The sequence below is a fragment of the Lindgomyces ingoldianus genome, assembly GCF_010093535.1.
Source record: "Lindgomyces ingoldianus strain ATCC 200398 unplaced genomic scaffold BDR25scaffold_21, whole genome shotgun sequence".
NCBI classification, from domain to species: Eukaryota; Fungi; Ascomycota; class Dothideomycetes; order Pleosporales; family Lindgomycetaceae; genus Lindgomyces; species Lindgomyces ingoldianus.
In genome coordinates, this window is record NW_022985182.1 from 606,208 (window position 1) to 622,937 (window position 16,730).

The window sequence follows — 16,730 nt, forward strand, 5'->3', positions numbered from 1 at the left end:
TATATTATTAATAGTTTATACTATATATAAGTATTATATACATAAAATTTTAAAGTTATATAACTAAGAATTAATAATATTTATTTAAATATTTATTTTACTTTTACATTTAGCATACTATCTATTATCTATATTTAAAATTTTAGGTATATAGCTATAGTAGCTAAAAAGTTAGAGCGGGTGGACTGTAGATAAAAACTGTGCGTCAGGTGAGACCGTGCGTTAGCTGATTAATCACGGTAGTCAAAATCCCCATCTAGTTAATTAAATTTCTAGGCGAGCCAGACTAACGCGTATTGTTGCCTCCTCTTGCATCAACTTGAGCTTGTAAGTTAATCTTAAATTACTGCCTAACTAGGTATCCACAGCATTAGCGCCCACAATTTTTGCAACCACCAACAGCGCCGACGATGTTAGATTAGGCGCCCGCGCCCATGCAGATGCACGCCGCAACCTTATTGTGACGTGCTGGTAAGGAGGTTATTTGGACCTCGTTTGTGGGCCATCTCTACGACGAGTTTTCCGGGGTCTGAATAAAAGCAAAGACCTAAAACGCTCATGCACAAGAGTCACATACGGGACGAGTTTTGAGTTAATTGAGATCGAGGACTGGATTTGGATCTGAGGAGTCTTAGGAATGAGTGGATTGAGAGGTGTGATTCCAAGTGGAAATGGGAGAGGAAAGGGGAGGCGAAGGGGAGATGAAAGGGGACCTGGCCGCGGGGAAGGTCGTGGGCGCGTAAAGAGAAAAGAGATAGACATCGGCGATGGCTGGACTGTGGTCACACATTCCACTTCATCCAGAAATCGTCACACCAACCCTAGAAACAAAACCCCTGCGACTATAGATTCTCGACCCACTCAGATCGTCTCTGAACTCACTGCACAAAAACTCGAAGCAGAGTTATCGAAAATGAAACAGCAGTGGAAGACCACAACATGTGCTCAGCAACTAGCTGAACTACTAGGGAAGAGAAATTGGGATGTCAATTCCGCCGTTTGCATCGGGATCGGGAGTTTCAGTCTTGATTGGGAGCACCGGAAAAGAAGTCTGTGGCAGTTAGTCTTATTCCTCGCTATCCTCGATCTCATCTCCCCACATCCCCAGACCATCAACCTCTACGCCCAAGACCCGGTGTTTACTACCCTAGACCGCGCATTCCTGCAAAACCTCTCCATCGCCGTCTCGACCTCAAATATCGAGACGTTCATTAAAACATCGTCATGGGTTTTCGCGCCATTTGTGGATTGGCATTTACTTCTTCCGGTGTTTTTGAGGGATAGGGATCCAGTTTTGTACGTGGGGAATGAGGTTTTGGAAGATTATGGGCGGTTTGGGAGAGCGGATGTGGAAATAGGGGACGGGAAGGACGGGAAGCGCGGGAAGGGGACGGTGGTGGAAGAGTGTGGGAGGATTGGGAGGGCGTGGTTGGGGAGGAGGGAGGTAGCTAGAGTGCCGGAGTTTGGGCTGCATGGGGACGCGTTGCAGGGGCTGGTAGTTTGTTGGAGAAAAGAAATCTAACGGTTTCCAGCAATGTGGAAGACCGGCCGTGGCTTGGGATTTAGCTCGCACTATCCACAAATAGCGCAAACCCGGATTGGGAGACATCGCCATAAACGCGAACATATCTACTGGATATTTGAGCATTCAGGTACGCAGGTCAAGAGGGAGGGTGGGTGGCATGTCATTCTTTCAACTCCTCATAGAACGCCATCTTTAACCCCTATCTAACTCGACATATACTGGCCTTGGAAGGCTGCTATCTAAGCCCCTGAATTGTTTCCCGAGTAGCTTCACTGCCTGATCCGATAGCATGCAATCCAGTCAGCCTTCATATCATTCTAACCGGACAACGACAAATTCCAAACATGGGCGGCTCATCATTCCCTATCCGCTTGAACTCGTGACCGACTCATTCAAAATTCGGCATTGCATAAACCCTCTTCATCCACTCCGCCGACAGCACACCCTGGAACACAAGGCAGCCAAGCATACACCATTGCTCGCAGCCTGGGGAATAATATCAGATTCCGGACCCTCAGCGACCCTAACTCTACCAGGCTATCTCCATAAGACGTTACCAATGTATGATAGCCAAGCCTTGTGTCGATACGAGTCACTAGCCGGGCGTTCTGTATCCTACCTAAAACTCCCCCTTAGAAGGGAAGTGTTGCTGCTTGTTAGTCAGCAGCTTGCTTCTGCTGCCACATTGATGGGGCAGTGCTTGATGATATCTTTCTCAGTGAGGAGGCATACGAAGGCTTTGGCTCATCGGGTCAGTGAAGCTAATAAGGGCTAGGCGATAGGGTGAATGTACGAGTTCCGCGCTTTGATTTCTGCGAATTCTTGCCCCGTGAGCTCTCTTCGGGGTTTCCGGGCGGCGCAGTATGTATGGGTTTAGTTGTTGTTGAGTTTGAGGACTGGAGTGGAATAGACTGAAGGGATGATATAGTCTCAGTGCTTTGTATCGCATATTGCGGTAAAATATTGTCTCGTAAGCGTAAAGAGATATGATCTATAGCGAATGACTGAGATGCCTGAGGGGAAAGATGTCAGTGGTTCTAAGATCTAATGATAAAGTGAATCTTCCATCACTCTCTCTAGCTTCCCACCCAAATAGCAAGAAGTAAGTCGCAAGTGTTAACAAGATAGCTCTTCAACCATCCAGAAAGACGCCCAGCGCAGCACTTGCTTTATATGCAGTAATTGCCTTAGAACAAGGCTGTTTCCTAATTGAAAGGAAATTGGGTACTGACTCTTCGTTTTCCTTCGTGTAGGATGACTGCGAAGTTCGAAATTGCTTATTCGCCGCAAGACCGAGTTTCTCTATAATAGGAACAATCCAGCACGTTGACCAACATAAGCACATAATCCCTCACCGATTCTAGAAGAAACCTAACTTTCTCCGCGTTGTCAACGTCGAAAATATATTCGAAGATATGGGCTACCATGCTGCTGTCAAAGAAGTGGGCCATTTCAAGAAGTATCTCGACTTAGGTGGTGTGCTTGGGAGAGTAACGTTTAATGATCTTGGTCGCATTTATCTAGACAAATTGAGGGCGAAATGCTTAGCTAGGTATGCCATGTTCTCTTTCCTCTTTGGGGGTAGCATTGATAGCAAATATGTTCATTCCTACGACTAGAACACTACGACGCTTAAATAGCACAACATCACCTCCATTAGTAGCATGAAGGATGGCTGATCCTTGGCACAGACATGTTTCAACTTCCGTATTATTCACCATTCCGCCTGCCAAAATGCCTCCCCGTTTACACTGCAAGCTTAGATTGATCGTAGCAGCATGATGTCGGGGATGACATACCTTCTATGAGAGCATTATAATCAGGGATAAATATAATTGAGTCATGCCCGGGATTGTAATACTCGCAGCATCAGGGGGTAAAGTAATCGATGATGATCTCGATGGGGGTGGTGAGCATCTGGGGACTGTTGGAATGACTATGGACAGAAGCACATGCGCTACATACATTTGCTAAAAGGTTGTGGGTATGGAGAACTTTTGGTATTGGATTGGATCGTTAGGTGAATGGGATAGTTGGCTGGCAGTAAGTTAAATTTTGGACGGAAAGGGTCACATAAAGACTCACTCTTTTATGGCACCCATTATGTCCACTTATTTCCGAGCACTAATCCATCTCGCCTTACCGTAGAGGGAAGGGTCATACATGTCTTAGTGTGTCTGCGGTCCTTCACTATGCATTCTGTGGAAGCGTATTTGCTGTTGGGCCGAAGCCGTGTCGTTCACATTGAACAATATGCTGCGAAGGCTACTATTTCCAGGGATTTTAATATGGCTTGGAAATGGTATCTAGCGCTATCTCGATTCATCTTTCGGGTAATAGAAACAACTGTAAACGTTGCGTCCGTCTCTTAGTCTAGCTGCAGGCGCTAATACGAGATTTAGCATACAGCACCACTACTAATGTTAGGGGATATTTTCTCTTCTATCTCTTCTAATGGTGCAATAGTCACCATTGTATTCGAGCACGTTCCAAAGATCGATCACCATAATCTGGACCTCCCGTCAAGGCCCTCAACTCGAACCCAACCTTCTCAGTCATTGGTCCTTCCCACACATATCGTTTAGTTCCTATAGATCGTGAGTCCCTTCAAACAATCCACTAACATCATAATATGCTTCCATGCCCTTGGCTTGTCTGAGGAAACATCAAAACGACATTAGCGTGGAAACGGTACGGGAGGAACTGATTGCAACGATCGGCTGGACTAGTTCGTGCACCTGTTGCGCTGGCTCGCCAAATTCAATGCGACCATACACCAAAGCGTTGCGGAGATTGGATATTGTCGCCTCATTGTCTAGGTATCAGAACGAGGCGCGCTAGAAGAAGAAGTGTTTTGCACTCTGTGGGGATTTGCAGCCAATAGTGGTGGAGTATAGGAGCTCGTTCTTGGGTGCGTTGTAGGCTATGATTAGCTCGGGGTTACTAGTTAGCTTATCGGAGTTCGAGGGGCTCGGCTCTATTTCCGATTGCTTGTTCGCTCTTGATAGGTTCATGAGAATCTACAAGCTAACTAGCAAATGTCCAGGGAGTCTTACCCGTCTTTAAGAGCTTTTTGCTCTATTTCTTTTTCTGCCTGTGGGATTCCAGTGCCGTTTAGGTAAGTACTACAATTGCCGTGAGTTAGACAACGGGAATAGCTCACTCGAAACATGTTCTGCTAGCTTTGGCGATGACCGGTGCGCTGGTAACGAGATTCAGCTCGCTTTGTTAAGGATTTCACTCAAATATACGTAGGTCATGAACTTTTGGCCAGTAGGTCCTAAACACACAAACATAAGCATTAAGAACGTAGTATCAAAGAGCAGGCCGCATATTAGACTGGAGATAACCTAACCATGGAATGAATGGCCCGTTCCCCACCCCCCAAGAATGTCCTGCTGTGTGTTTCATTCCTTAGTAGTCCCATTCAACCACCAACACCATATCCCCAGCTTGAGAAGCTTTCAGATAGAACCCCGCCCTATCATCCTCCGCCTTTGCTTGACCTCGACATATAACTTTAACCACAGAACCCATCCCATGAACGCGATAGAGATAACTCCTCACAGTTTCAACATGCTTATCATGCTCCTTCGTCATCTTATCGAATACAAGAATGATATTCGAGTGAACGAGGCAAAAGGAGCAGTTGATTGCCGGCGATTGCTCAATCACCTTTGAAAGATTCTTATCCGGATCCGTAACATCAATGCGAGTAAGATAGAACGCGTCCATTACGTTCGAGACGCAGTCTCTAGAGGCGGGATACCAGAGGGAGGCTAGCGGGAGGTTATCCCCTTTGTAAGGGATAGGTTCGAAGCCCTGCATGATGGCGTAGGCATTCACGAATGAGTTGATGGGGCAAGTTGCTATCGCGGGTTTGAATTTCGACATTGCCGCGTCTTTGTGGAATTTGAGCGGGAATTGGATGGGATCTAGTTTCCAAATCGGGATAGTAAGACTTTGATCTTGGGTTTCTGGGTATGGCTTTGAGGGTCTGAAAATTCTGGTGCGCAGAATATACAGTCTGGACTAGCAATTGCTTACTGTGGCTTCAATGGATCCTTCGACTTGTTGAAATCGTTCCCAACCGCTGGCCTCGCCCTGCGTCCGTTAGTGCTGCTGATATGAAGGGATTTATAGTCTAAAGACGTACGTCCCCCATACAGAAAGAAAGGGCTATCGGGAGTGGCGTGTAGATCTAGGCGCGCCCAACACGTACCAGTAATTTGAGAGCTCGAGGAGAAATTTAGTAGTTGAAGTTTTTGGATCTAAGTGTGGTCGTAAAATCACCTGCAAACATGCCTTTACCTGGGTTGCCTTCGCCACAGGCACAGCCGGGTCTCTGACTGCGTAAATGGCGGTCTTCCGATCACCGCTCTCTGAATTCTGTCCTCTAATCATCGCCTCCTGGTCACCGCTTCTGATTACTGTGCGAATGACGTGTCCTTTCCGATCTCGAAATTATCCACAAGTACCATAAATACATAGAATTCGGCAAGCCATGCATCAAAAAGATGTTAAAAGAGATTTGTAGGTTGACATGCATTGAAGAAAGCGGTGATTCGAACCGAAATTCATTGGAAATGAGGCCTCAAACCAATTTTTTTTTTTTTTTCACCTGGCGGGTTTACTTTGAATGCCATTTCTTTCTATTATAACCATTCTATTTTTCTTCTATATATCAGGTATCGTCTCAGTATTGAGCTAGCCAGTAGCTCGTTTGCCGCCTGTTCTCTCGATTCTGCCGACGGTCCTTGATCATGACCTGGCTGGTATGGGGTACTCTCCCTTCACGCTTAGCGGTAGCGCATTACAATGGCAGTAGCCCGCGAATTAATGCACCTCACGCTCATTAATATCGTGCCCCGGCATTTCAATAGCCTTGTGCTTTTTTCTTTCGTAGCTTTCAGTGTAATAAGAGAATTGCGCCGAGGATGAGTACTAGGCCGATGAGTGCGCTAAGAATGATGCTGGGAAGTGCACCCTTTAAAGACCTAAATCTTTTGTTTTTAGACGCGGCGATTGAACATGGGCTGGCGTGCCGAATGTCAAGGTGGAGGTCAAGGGTATTAAGGTGGAACTGTTGATGCGAGTTGCAGAGAAGATATTCACGTCCACGTCTATCTTCTTGCTCGGCTTCTGATGCAAAGCTCTTTTACTGTCATAAAAACTATTTTCCCTTGTATTAGCAGATTGTGAGTTACGTTTCGGATATCACTCACTCTTCCCAAGGATTGTCATACTGTGTTGCTTATACAGATAGCTTATTCAGGAGCGAGCGGCGGTGGTAAAGTTCCCTAACACATCGCATAAATTTTAAGTGTTCGTTTCGTCTTTAATTTTGTAATCACAGTCTATATGGTGCTGTAGTTAGAATTTCGTGGCTTATATGGCTCGTGTCCGAGACGTTTGTATTTGAGTCATCACTGAATCGACCTAAGATGCACTATTCTACAGTTGCTTTGTTGTTGACTGAATATGCTGAGTTAGCAACAAAGTTGTGACAGGGTCTTGAGTGTTTCCAATACGCACACATAAACTACTAGATCTCGCTCTCCAGTTCCATAATCCACGTGTTAACTATCTTTGATGCAGCTCATGCATTCCTTAAACTTTGGTCCTAGTTCCGGTGTGTTTGTGCCTGCGTAGTTAATCAGTATCTACAGCATCCTCCATACATGTAGGTGGATCGTGCCTAGGCTCTCTGCCGCGTTTACAGCGCACAAGAGCCTGTTTGCTTACACCTAAGCGCGCTGCTTCTTCAGACCTTTTGCTCTCAAGATGCTGCTTAGCGTTCTTTTAAGCAATTATATCCTCTCTCTATCCCTTTGTTAAGGTTCTTCTTTACTTTTCAAGTAGCTTTATTAGCCATCTAGAGGGTAGTGTCACAGAAATGCTACGGACAAAAGTCGAAAGCTCAAGGAGGAGCATTGAATTTTTACGTACAGTATCTAGTGAATGTAAAGATGTTGCATGAAGGGGGAATATAGTTAGGCAAGTTCAGACAAATGTTTGATTAGGGTAGCTCATGCGCTAGCGTGAGGCCTATACCCGAGATCCTTAGGAAGGCTTCCTCCAGAAGCCTAGTAGATGTCATAGGTTATTATTGTGGTACACTGCCTGTGTTAGACTTTACGCAAGTATCTCCTACCGCCATCATAGGACTGGCTAAGGAAATAAACCATGGTCATATTACGCACCAACATGTTCAAATTGCCATATTCAAGGCTATAACAAGCATTAATGCACTAGTCCTACAGCAACTGTAGACTAGATTTCATTCAGATATATTTCGTCTTATTGGGGTAGTTGATTGAGAGGCGTTCTCTTTCGGCGGGGTGCGCGATCGACTGGTGTGTGAAAGGGACAGCCAACCCCACCCAACTAGCATGAGCTGTTGCGTGGTTAGCTTAAGGGACAAGAAGGTAGCTTAAGGGGCAACAAGGAAGCAAATACTTACAAATTGGCTTTTTAGAATTGCATTAAGGCACGGGAATGCATGTAGGCCACCAAGATAATGTACCCGAGTCCACTGCCAGCTGCTAAAGGAATGGCAGCCACAATAAGAATATGTGCGAGTGCAACCGCAGCGACCACAGCAAGGGGAAGAGTGAGGTCGGTCAGTGCCATACCTCAGAATGGAGGTTGAAGTCAGGGTTGTTCACCCCAAGAAATGGCGGTCAAGGTCGGTCAATCCTGAAGCCAGGAGCTGTTGCAAGGCAAAATAGTGGGAGTGGATGATTTCAAGTCAGAGTGAGCTGTTCGCACTTACTCATGGAAATTGCGAAGCATCAATTCAGGCATTAGAAGGCAGACACTGCGCAGAGATAGTCTTTGGTAAATTTGGGGGCGCATTATGCGGAATGGCGGGAACTACTCAGGGTTGTTTCCAAGAGGGTGTGCAGATCCCAGACGAGTGGTCTGGCCCTGCGTTCACGTCGTGGGGTATATCGCACCGGTCCCATATTTCCGGCTTATTTTCGGTCTCCGTTCGTGCCCTTGAGCTTCAGGATAATTAATTAAGCTATTATTAACCTTAGAAAGTTCAGGAGCAGAATGGCACAGCAATCAGCTTAGGAAATTTCAAAATCTAACAGCATGCGCTCCTCACCATGGAGTACACGCCTAGAGCTTACTTTCAGTGACCAACATGTTACAAGGCATATTTCAACAACTAAGGTTTGTTCTTCTGAACCGACACCTTGAACTTGCGTTAGGTGTCCTTACAGTTTCTGTCCTCTTGCAACTCACCCACTCTTTTTGTACCTACTTGTCTCGTCCGGTAAGTAGAGATAGCATCTGGAATATTTCCTGTTGGATGCTTACTCTCCTAGAAAAATGTCCGCATTCTGTCCAAGCCATACTCACCTCTAACATGGTTTAAAAATTTCGATTTCATTCTTAACGCTCCGAGAACCATACTTCGGGGTTATCAGGATCGCGGCCATGCACAAGCTTTTGCCATACCATCATTAGGAGAATATACAGTACTAGCATGTACAGAAGATGACATTAAGGCTGTTTGTGACATCGACGAGCCGGTTCTATCTTTCCCTGAGGCCATGACAGATGTAAGTCATCAATCTCGCTCCCAGGATGCATAATGCTGAGTGCGGTTTAGCGGCTCAAGAATTACTGGACTATGTATGGATTCCAGGTCGGAGACATCGATCCACATTCTAGTATACCAATGAGGGTCATTAAAGTTCTATTGCGAATGCATCTCCCTGTGCTCCGACCTGTCATTGAAAGCAGAATACGGCAGGGGTTTGAGAAGGCGCTTGGTAAAGGGTGCAGGGTCGATGGTATGAAGTTCTGCTGGAGCTTTCATTAACTGTTGGTCAAGCTAACACTCGTGATAGGGTACACCTCCGTCTCCACCTATATGCTGTCGAGAACGGTGATAGACGAGATGAACGTTCGGATCATTCTAGGCGACGAACTCTGTAAGCGGACAGCTGTCTGTAGAAACATCCTGCCCAAGGAGAAGCTGATTGTAGTAGCAGAAAAACCCGGATGTGTCGACACAGCGATTCGCTATACTGAAGACGTGGTCGTGACTGCTGAGATTTGTCGACAGCTTCCATCGATCTTAACTCCGTATGTTGTTCCACAATTCATGCTTCACGAGAAGCGGAAGTAATCGGTTGCAGGGTTATCGCTCCTTTAATGATGGGCTACAGGCGTTCGATGCAAAAGCTTGCCGACTTTATCACTCCGGTCGTGAATGAGAGAATTCGTCGCCAACTAACAATGGATACATCAAAAACATACGTAAGCAGCCTTACGGAATCACCTTCTTGCCCTATTACTTACACAAACTTAAGGATGACTGTATTCAATGGATCATTGAGTCATCACGCACACCTGCTCAGCGCGCCACTAAACGGCTAGTCGGCCAGACCATCGGCATACTTATGGCATCTTCATATCAGATGTCCATGGTGAGCTCTTACCTTGCCATCCTTAACTAGATCTTCTTTCTAACCCACGTTGTGGCATCAAAAAAGACTTTAGTATACGTGCTGTATGCTCTGTGCCATCATCCGGAATACATTCCGCCCCTGCGAGACGAGATCACTAGAGAAAGGCACAATCAGTCGGAGGATCCATTCAAGAAAATGTATCTTCTAGATAGTTTTCTTCTCGAAGTGGCTCGGCTTAATCCACCTGAAGCCTGTAAGTTGGCCATCATGCTCAAAGCCCCTCTGCACTAACAGCTATCGAAGTGACAGTGCAAAAAAAGGTTAAACTGCCCTTCACACTACCTAGCGGTGTATATATCCCTCCTGGAAACCTGATAGCAGTTCCTCACCAAGCGCGCGCCCGAAACCCGGATATCTTCCCCAACCCGGATCAATTCGATGCACGACGTTTCCTGCCGAAGCATGAGCAGCAATGCGAGACCGAAGCTATCGCGAAGTTCACAGATGTGAGCTACCGATACTTGTACTGGGGGCCTCCTAAAAAAGCCTGGTAAGATAATGGGACCTTGGAGTATTGCGACGTCCAACTAACTCTAGGTGCAGTCCGGGGAGATGGTATGTGTCACATGCACTTAAACAAGTGATTGTGCATATGCTCATGAACTACGACTTCAAGCTTGAGAATAAGAGCGATACTGGGGTATTCTCCTGGACTACTATCATATTCCCCTCTCCTACGAGCAGAATTCTCTTTCGGAGAAGAGAACGGAGTTCTGGAAATTAGAGGGAAGATCTGTTGCTCTCTCGATATTGATTGTAGAAAGGTGCCGTCGTCCGCCATGTCTTCAATTGGAGTGTGTGTGTTCTAGTGGCAGGATACTCCACGTGCATTCTTGTTGATCTTGTTGTAATACAAAATTTCAGTCTTTAGACCCGATATTCCATGGATGGCCTCTTGAATAGTTTGTCCAACCTATAACTTGTCTACTTTTTTATAGCAGAACTCACATTGGCAAGTGATACTTAGGTATCTTCTCAGCAATTTTTTCGTTGTTGGACTATTTTTAGACTGTGTTTTGAACATTTGTTAAGTTTAGCTACGCTTTGCCAATTGTTTCACTCCCATGGCGTGGATCTACATGCCGTCCAATCGGCCGAGCTAGCCGGACTTCGACAGGCCGGACCAAAGTCTACGCCGTAGTTAACCCTCGTTCATCCTGAGGGTTCTATTGTCCGGAGAGTTGGCTCGACTTAAAACAACTCTATTCACTGCTCTTGGCTAGAGGTGATTGGAGAAGTCCCAGGTAGCTCCAAGAGGCCTCTGTGGTACTGCTGTAACCCGAAGCCCCCGATTGGTAACCTAGCTAGATTGCTCACGTCGGAGGCCCGTTTATCGTTCAGACGGGCGTCTAGACAAGGTGCGAAAGTACTACTATGCACCCGGACAATGCCCGAATACCTCATCGGATAAGTCGGACTGAGTCTGATAGACGTCTGTCAGAGTGGATAGCTAATTTGCCAAGCATTTCCACGTTGATCAATCCAGTCGTCTCATGCCTGGGGTGCCTAGACAATGGCGCCAGGGTGTATCGAGAAACCACGCCATGATGTTGCATTCCACCATGGGCGCGGGCAAGGCTGACGGGAGGGGCGTCCGCCGTCCAGGCCATGCTGTGTCTTCCTTGCCTCTCGGTGAGAAAGCAGAAGCCTGGCTAATCAACGACTGGATTCGAGAATTGTGGAACGTGGGTTGGCGCTCGACCTGCAGGTGTTAGGCACATTTGGGCGGGAGCCAAGGTGTTTAACCTAAATTGGGTCAAATTCTAAGCCGAGCATGATCTGTGCACCGGGCTCATTGTGTATTAGGTTGCCGAAGTTAGCCTTCACAAACAGCTTAACCAATGAATGGCTTAGTTTTTACGGTCGAACCAGAGTTCCTACCACCCAAAGGAACCCAGGGACTTGTACTGTGTAGTTGGGGGTACCCCCCATGTTCCATACCACTAGACTCGAGTCGAAAGGCGAATGGGTTGGTTCATAGACCAATGCATTTCGCCCCAGGATGAATGGGGATGGCAATCATATCCTGAGATGTTTACTTCGACGTCTTATGAACCAGGCCACTCATGCGCTACACTCCAGAAACATGGCATATTCTTGGAGCGATGTAGCGACATCGCCACCTTCATTTGACATTCCGCCTCCCGGATAATCAAAATGCATGCGACCTCGGACTCCATCTAGATGCTACCACACGAATATACTGCAAGCCCTGTCAGCTCTTTAAAGTTCCTTCTGCAAGTGAGATATGCAGTCTTGCCACTTCGTCGCTAAGTAACATTGCTCACGGTATTCAGATAGCGTAAGCGCCATCCTTGGAGGCCGGAGATTCACAAACCGCTCTTCGCCACCCTGCTTCTAGATATCTTGCATGTATATCGGCGTTAGGCCGGAATGTGCGGCCGTCAAGCCGCGATTAGGTAGCCCCGGCATTATCACAAATCATCCGCAAATGCAAAGGGCTCACGGCGATTGTGCTAAAGTATCATCTTGCACTTGGGTGCGAGCTGCGTCACCTTTTGGCCTGCGCCCTTTAGCACCCACCACCTTTTTTAACGTGTTGTCGTGGATTGTACATTTTACTTTCCGGAGTGTACTTTGGGGTTCTAGTCGTGCAAGCTTGACCTACGGGTTTTTTGGAGACTAGCTGCCGTCTTGTAAAAATGGCATGGATTACTCTTCCTTTCGCAATTGGAGTTACACTCATCTCTAGCCTCGCCTGGCTCATCTATGTGTCCTACCGACAGCGAGCTAAGATCCACCAGCTCCGAAGACAAGGCTTCGTTCGTCTGCCATTTTTCTTCCGATCTTCTTCTTCTGATTCTTCTTCAGCGAATGCCACAAAACTGGAGCTGGATCTTCGGCCATCTTCTGGTTCTACAAAAAGCCAGATCCAAGTTTCCTTCGGATGCGGCCGCCTGGACCACGGCTCTACGAGAGCTTGCCCTAGGGGCTACAGACACCGAAGTCCTTCTCGTGGACTTATGGCCGGTTTCTCCTCCCCTGCTGATAGTAGCTGATCCGGAAGTCGCCGTTCAGATAACCAACAAGTACAATCTTCCCAAGACCCGGCACAACTCTGAGGACTCTATGAAGCCTATTGTGGGTGGACCGAGTATAATTTCCATGAATGGTGAAGAATGGAAATTATGGCGAGGTCTGTTTAATCCTGGATTTAGCGCGGCGAACATGACAACATATGTGCCATATATCGTGGACTGCGTCCAAGTTTTCTGCGAGAAATTAGAGGAGAGAGCAGGAAAAGTGCTCTTTCAGCTCGAGGACTTAACCACGAGATTGACAACAGAAGTGATTGCCAAAGTGACACTGTATATATGCCAACGCTTGCAGTTGCTGTCTATAGTACTGATAGAAACACAGAGATGTGGATCTTAATTATCAGCATCAAGATCATGTGTTACCGCACGCTTTCAACACTATCATTAACTGGCACTCCATGTGGAACCCAATGATTTGGGCCAATCCACTTCGGCCTTTAGTCCAAAAATACTACGGGCGTATCATCAAAAGGTTCATTCGAAAGGAACTCCAAGCACGCTTCTTAGAACTCCAAACTGGACAGACTTCAATTGCCAAGAGAGGTCGTGCAAAGTCCATCATCGCGATTGCTCTCGAAGGTTATATCGCAGAACAAGGAAATGCTTCCGGAAATTCTACAAGCACTGGGGAGTTAAATGAACATTTTACTGGCTACGCAAGCAATCAGATACGCCTCTTCCTTTTTGCGGGAAATGATACTACATCATCCAGCATAATCTATCTCTATCACCTACTCTCACAGAATCCTCTCGTTTTAGAGAAGCTCCGTGTCGAACACGATGCAATTTTCGGACCCAATGTCGTCGAAGCCACAGACATGCTCAAGGAAAAGCCTGCATTACTCAACCAGTGCCACTACACGCTTGCAGTTGTTAAAGAAACATTACGTCATTACGCACCAGCGGGGACGCTGAGGTCTGGAGTCTCTAATGTTGTTCTCACCGATCGCCACAATAATTCTTACCCTATGGATGGTATATGCGCCACGATTATCCATGCAGCTATGCATATGAACCCGTATTTCTGGGTACGACCAACGGAATTTCTCCCAGAGCGCTTCGTCGTTGATCCAGAGCACGAATTGTATCCCAATCCAGCAGCCTATCGTCCCTTTGAGCAGGGGCCTAGGAATTGCCCTGGGATAACTCTAGTATACAATGAAATGCGGATCGCTCTGGTTTTGACGGCGAGGCGGTTTATTGTTCAGCCAGCGTATGAAGAATGGGATGAGTTGCAGGCCATGAATATGGGATTTTTGAAGACATTGGGCAAGAGATTAGGCGTGGTAGCAACCGAGCCGAACACTGTATATGGAGACAGAGCATATCAGACAGATACGGCAGGAACGCATCCTAAAGATGGATACCCATGTAGAGTGGAGCTCCTGAATCGTAGTTTGTGAAGTCATTTGGAAGACGAGCCCCAAGGAGGAAAGTCTGTGAAAAAGACGTATTAAAGGGTTCTTGATACATAAGCACTCGTCCTACCGAGCCCTTGAAGTCCCTCCCCACTATTTGTCTTGCGGTTCTGACCCAAAATAACACTACGTCTATAGGTTTTTGGCGTAGGTATTGGATCATTACACATTCAAAAGCGTGATTAAACGGATGACGACCTTTCATTTGGGCTGGAATGAATAGAAGCCGGTAAAGGTCGATTTAGCAAGTAATCTATATTTAGAAGCCTAATTCGATTCTATGTCTCATTCGAACTACTGAATGAATGCCCCGCAAAGGCAAAAGCGGAATCCCTAAATTTTCTACATGTTTCAGGAGGCCTTTTGAATAGGAATAGCGGGAGTAATGGAACGTAATCTCTTGGTTCTCCAAATTATTCTGTGTAGTGATACTGTCGAGGCCAGAAGAGTGAGATCATCCCGACACCTACTTCGTAATAGGCCACAAGTTGTCCTTCCGTCTGTAAAATCACAGGAGCTGTACGCATTCGAACCCTCGAGGCCTCCTTCGTTTCCTTATTTCTCAACATCAATCGTCGCCCTCGTCATATTCAGTGTCAAAATACGAGGAGGCTTCTCGGGAGTATGAGGAGTTCCAATAGGTTGAACGATAGGCTCCAAGCTACCCTTCATGACGGAGTCATCATCCAGCATACCATGGACATTAAGCTCAAAGTGGCCGAGATTTTCCTGCTTTGTTCGACTGCCGTTAGAGCCCGTTCTTCGGCTGAAAGAGCGAAGAAGGGGACTCATGACTTCTTTTCCGCGGCGGTAGAAGGATGGAAAGGCAGTTGAGCAACTGCATATTATTGCTAGATTCATTTCGACGGCACTAGAAATAATTTGTTACTCTGCAGTTCAGCAGGAAAGAGGATGACAGTGTACCTGAAAATGGAGGTTGCTGCGCCACGATAGAAGGGATCCGATTTGTTGAAGTTGACGCCTACGTAGATAAGTCGCACAATGCTCATGAGACAAGCACTAGTCACGGTCAGGATGAATATTTAATGATAATGGTGAAGACTTACGTAAGACCGACCGTAAAGATCGCCGCTAGACCCATCTTCGCCCTTGAATCAATACTTAAGCTTCGTACACGAGCGATGGGGATCGTGAGTATGTAAAAGTCGCTGATAACATTCGCTGCTCCGAAAGTCGCGACGGCGGTATTGACAGGCTTAGTGTAGCAGTATGTGAGATGTTCTAGATTAACCTTAAAACTCGAGCATATGACAACACGCGAGATGGCGACTCCGACGTAAGGCAGCGATATCAACGTGCACATGAAGATACCCCCGAGAACTAGTTTGCGCGATGATGAGTAGACCTGGAACAGCCGATAGTAGAGTAGCAGCAGGGACATCTTGATAAAATACATAACGATGCCGTAGATGATATCGATAGCGCTCAGTCTCTTGATCTTTGCCTCTGTCAGGCTAATCGCGCGTATGTCCCAGAAGTGACGGCCGTATCCGATGTTGATACTACTAAGACAGAGCGTCGTATGGGCTATAGATCCGAGCATCGAGACCGCACATAGAGCTTCTAATAGTTAGTGACTTGAGTATGTGCGGAGCTTCGGGTATCTTGCTATCGTCCCAAGCTAGTCCTTGACGACAGATGAATTTCCGAGTAGTGAGCCGCATTGCTACAATTGCGAAAGCCAAACCCACGAAGACTCCATTCACGATAGTGAGTGGGTCTGCCAACGTGTCGGACGGGTTGTCGAAGTTGGGTTTTACTCCTAATGGAGGAGGAAAGGCAGGCTGGTTCGCAAGTACCTCCGGGGGAAGCTTAGAGGGATCCATTGTGCAGACTGACTCAATCGAAACGACGATGAAGGGTGTATCTGGCGGTGAAGTCTAGAGAGGGGCGGTTGAAGCTGCCCTGCGACAGACTATAATAGAGTGCTCACCATGTGCGCGATATACAAGTGACACTAGGCCTGAGGTCGAACACGCCTTCATGGGATTGATTAACGGGGTTGGTTGGTGGTGTCGACGATAGCATTCTCGTTGGACAGATGCAGGGTCCCCCTTCGGACTCCGACCTTGGTTACACAGTCAGCAATCTCATCCTTTGGAGGAGCTTGAGATGGTTTCGCAGCTGTGTTACCTACTCCTACACGTGCAGAAACACAAGTTCTGGCCCCCACCCGACACTTTGGATATCAATTAAGTACCCCCTCACTCCGCATGTG

At 46.8% G+C, this 16,730-nt stretch overlaps 9 protein-coding genes across 9 annotated transcripts; 4 read left to right on the top strand and 5 right to left on the bottom strand.

Moving 5' to 3' along the window:
- Positions 1-727: 727 nt before the first annotated feature.
- Positions 728-1,516, top strand: BDR25DRAFT_189337 (uncharacterized protein; the record flags this gene model as incomplete). The annotated part of the gene is made up of 1 exon (XM_033684271.1): positions 728-1,516. A coding segment is annotated over one exon (789 nt), but the record flags the coding sequence as incomplete, so codon positions are not given.
- A 1,851-nt stretch (positions 1,517-3,367) lies between these two features.
- Positions 3,368-3,946, top strand: BDR25DRAFT_356605 (uncharacterized protein; the record flags this gene model as incomplete). Its single annotated transcript, XM_033695671.1, has 4 exons — positions 3,368-3,401; positions 3,440-3,525; positions 3,559-3,884; positions 3,928-3,946. The coding sequence occupies 4 exons, from the start codon at positions 3,368-3,370 to the stop codon at positions 3,944-3,946; spliced, it is 465 nt and encodes a 154-aa protein (XP_033546216.1).
- A 993-nt stretch (positions 3,947-4,939) lies between these two features.
- Positions 4,940-5,419, bottom strand: BDR25DRAFT_315383 (uncharacterized protein; the record flags this gene model as incomplete). The annotated part of the gene is made up of 1 exon (XM_033691521.1): positions 4,940-5,419. The coding sequence occupies one exon, from the start codon at positions 5,417-5,419 to the stop codon at positions 4,940-4,942; it is 480 nt and encodes a 159-aa protein (XP_033546217.1).
- Positions 5,420-6,221: 802 nt separating this feature from the next.
- BDR25DRAFT_356607 (uncharacterized protein) lies at positions 6,222-7,204 on the bottom strand (the record flags this gene model as incomplete). The annotated part of the gene is made up of 7 exons (XM_033695672.1): positions 6,222-6,323; positions 6,371-6,469; positions 6,557-6,680; positions 6,747-6,791; positions 6,880-6,954; positions 7,002-7,108; positions 7,193-7,204. 7 exons carry the CDS (start codon positions 7,202-7,204, stop codon positions 6,222-6,224), a joined length of 564 nt encoding a protein of 187 aa, XP_033546218.1.
- A 303-nt stretch (positions 7,205-7,507) lies between these two features.
- Positions 7,508-8,296, bottom strand: BDR25DRAFT_304486 (uncharacterized protein). The gene is made up of 3 exons (XM_033690220.1): positions 7,989-8,296; positions 7,729-7,922; positions 7,508-7,644 (listed from the first exon to the last, which is right to left on the bottom strand). The coding sequence occupies exon 1, from the start codon at positions 8,156-8,158 to the stop codon at positions 8,000-8,002; it is 159 nt and encodes a 52-aa protein (XP_033546219.1). The 5' UTR covers positions 8,159-8,296; the 3' UTR covers positions 7,508-7,644; positions 7,729-7,922; positions 7,989-7,999.
- A 309-nt stretch (positions 8,297-8,605) lies between these two features.
- BDR25DRAFT_304487 (cytochrome P450) lies at positions 8,606-10,884 on the top strand. The gene is made up of 10 exons (XM_033690221.1): positions 8,606-8,810; positions 8,863-9,099; positions 9,150-9,333; positions 9,391-9,474; positions 9,532-9,628; positions 9,682-9,802; positions 9,856-9,972; positions 10,039-10,207; positions 10,258-10,504; positions 10,558-10,884. The coding sequence occupies exons 1-10, from the start codon at positions 8,679-8,681 to the stop codon at positions 10,736-10,738; spliced, it is 1,569 nt and encodes a 522-aa protein (XP_033546220.1). The 5' UTR covers positions 8,606-8,678; the 3' UTR covers positions 10,739-10,884.
- A 186-nt stretch (positions 10,885-11,070) lies between these two features.
- BDR25DRAFT_356609 (uncharacterized protein) lies at positions 11,071-12,177 on the bottom strand (the record flags this gene model as incomplete). The annotated part of the gene is made up of 8 exons (XM_033695673.1): positions 11,071-11,161; positions 11,225-11,363; positions 11,395-11,437; positions 11,487-11,666; positions 11,700-11,777; positions 11,884-11,962; positions 11,998-12,061; positions 12,090-12,177. The coding sequence occupies 8 exons, from the start codon at positions 12,175-12,177 to the stop codon at positions 11,071-11,073; spliced, it is 762 nt and encodes a 253-aa protein (XP_033546221.1).
- Positions 12,178-12,543: 366 nt separating this feature from the next.
- BDR25DRAFT_343756 (cytochrome P450) lies at positions 12,544-14,476 on the top strand (the record flags this gene model as incomplete). The annotated part of the gene is made up of 3 exons (XM_033693859.1): positions 12,544-12,797; positions 12,847-13,343; positions 13,396-14,476. The coding sequence occupies exons 1-3, from the start codon at positions 12,678-12,680 to the stop codon at positions 14,474-14,476; spliced, it is 1,698 nt and encodes a 565-aa protein (XP_033546222.1). The 5' UTR covers positions 12,544-12,677.
- A 285-nt stretch (positions 14,477-14,761) lies between these two features.
- On the bottom strand, positions 14,762-16,507 carry BDR25DRAFT_304490 (uncharacterized protein). Its single transcript, XM_033690222.1, has 4 exons — positions 16,122-16,507; positions 15,559-16,072; positions 15,416-15,511; positions 14,762-15,362 (listed from the first exon to the last, which is right to left on the bottom strand). Exons 1-4 carry the CDS (start codon positions 16,336-16,338, stop codon positions 15,047-15,049), a joined length of 1,143 nt encoding a protein of 380 aa, XP_033546223.1. The 5' UTR covers positions 16,339-16,507; the 3' UTR covers positions 14,762-15,046.
- Between the last annotated feature and the right edge of the window lie 223 nt (positions 16,508-16,730).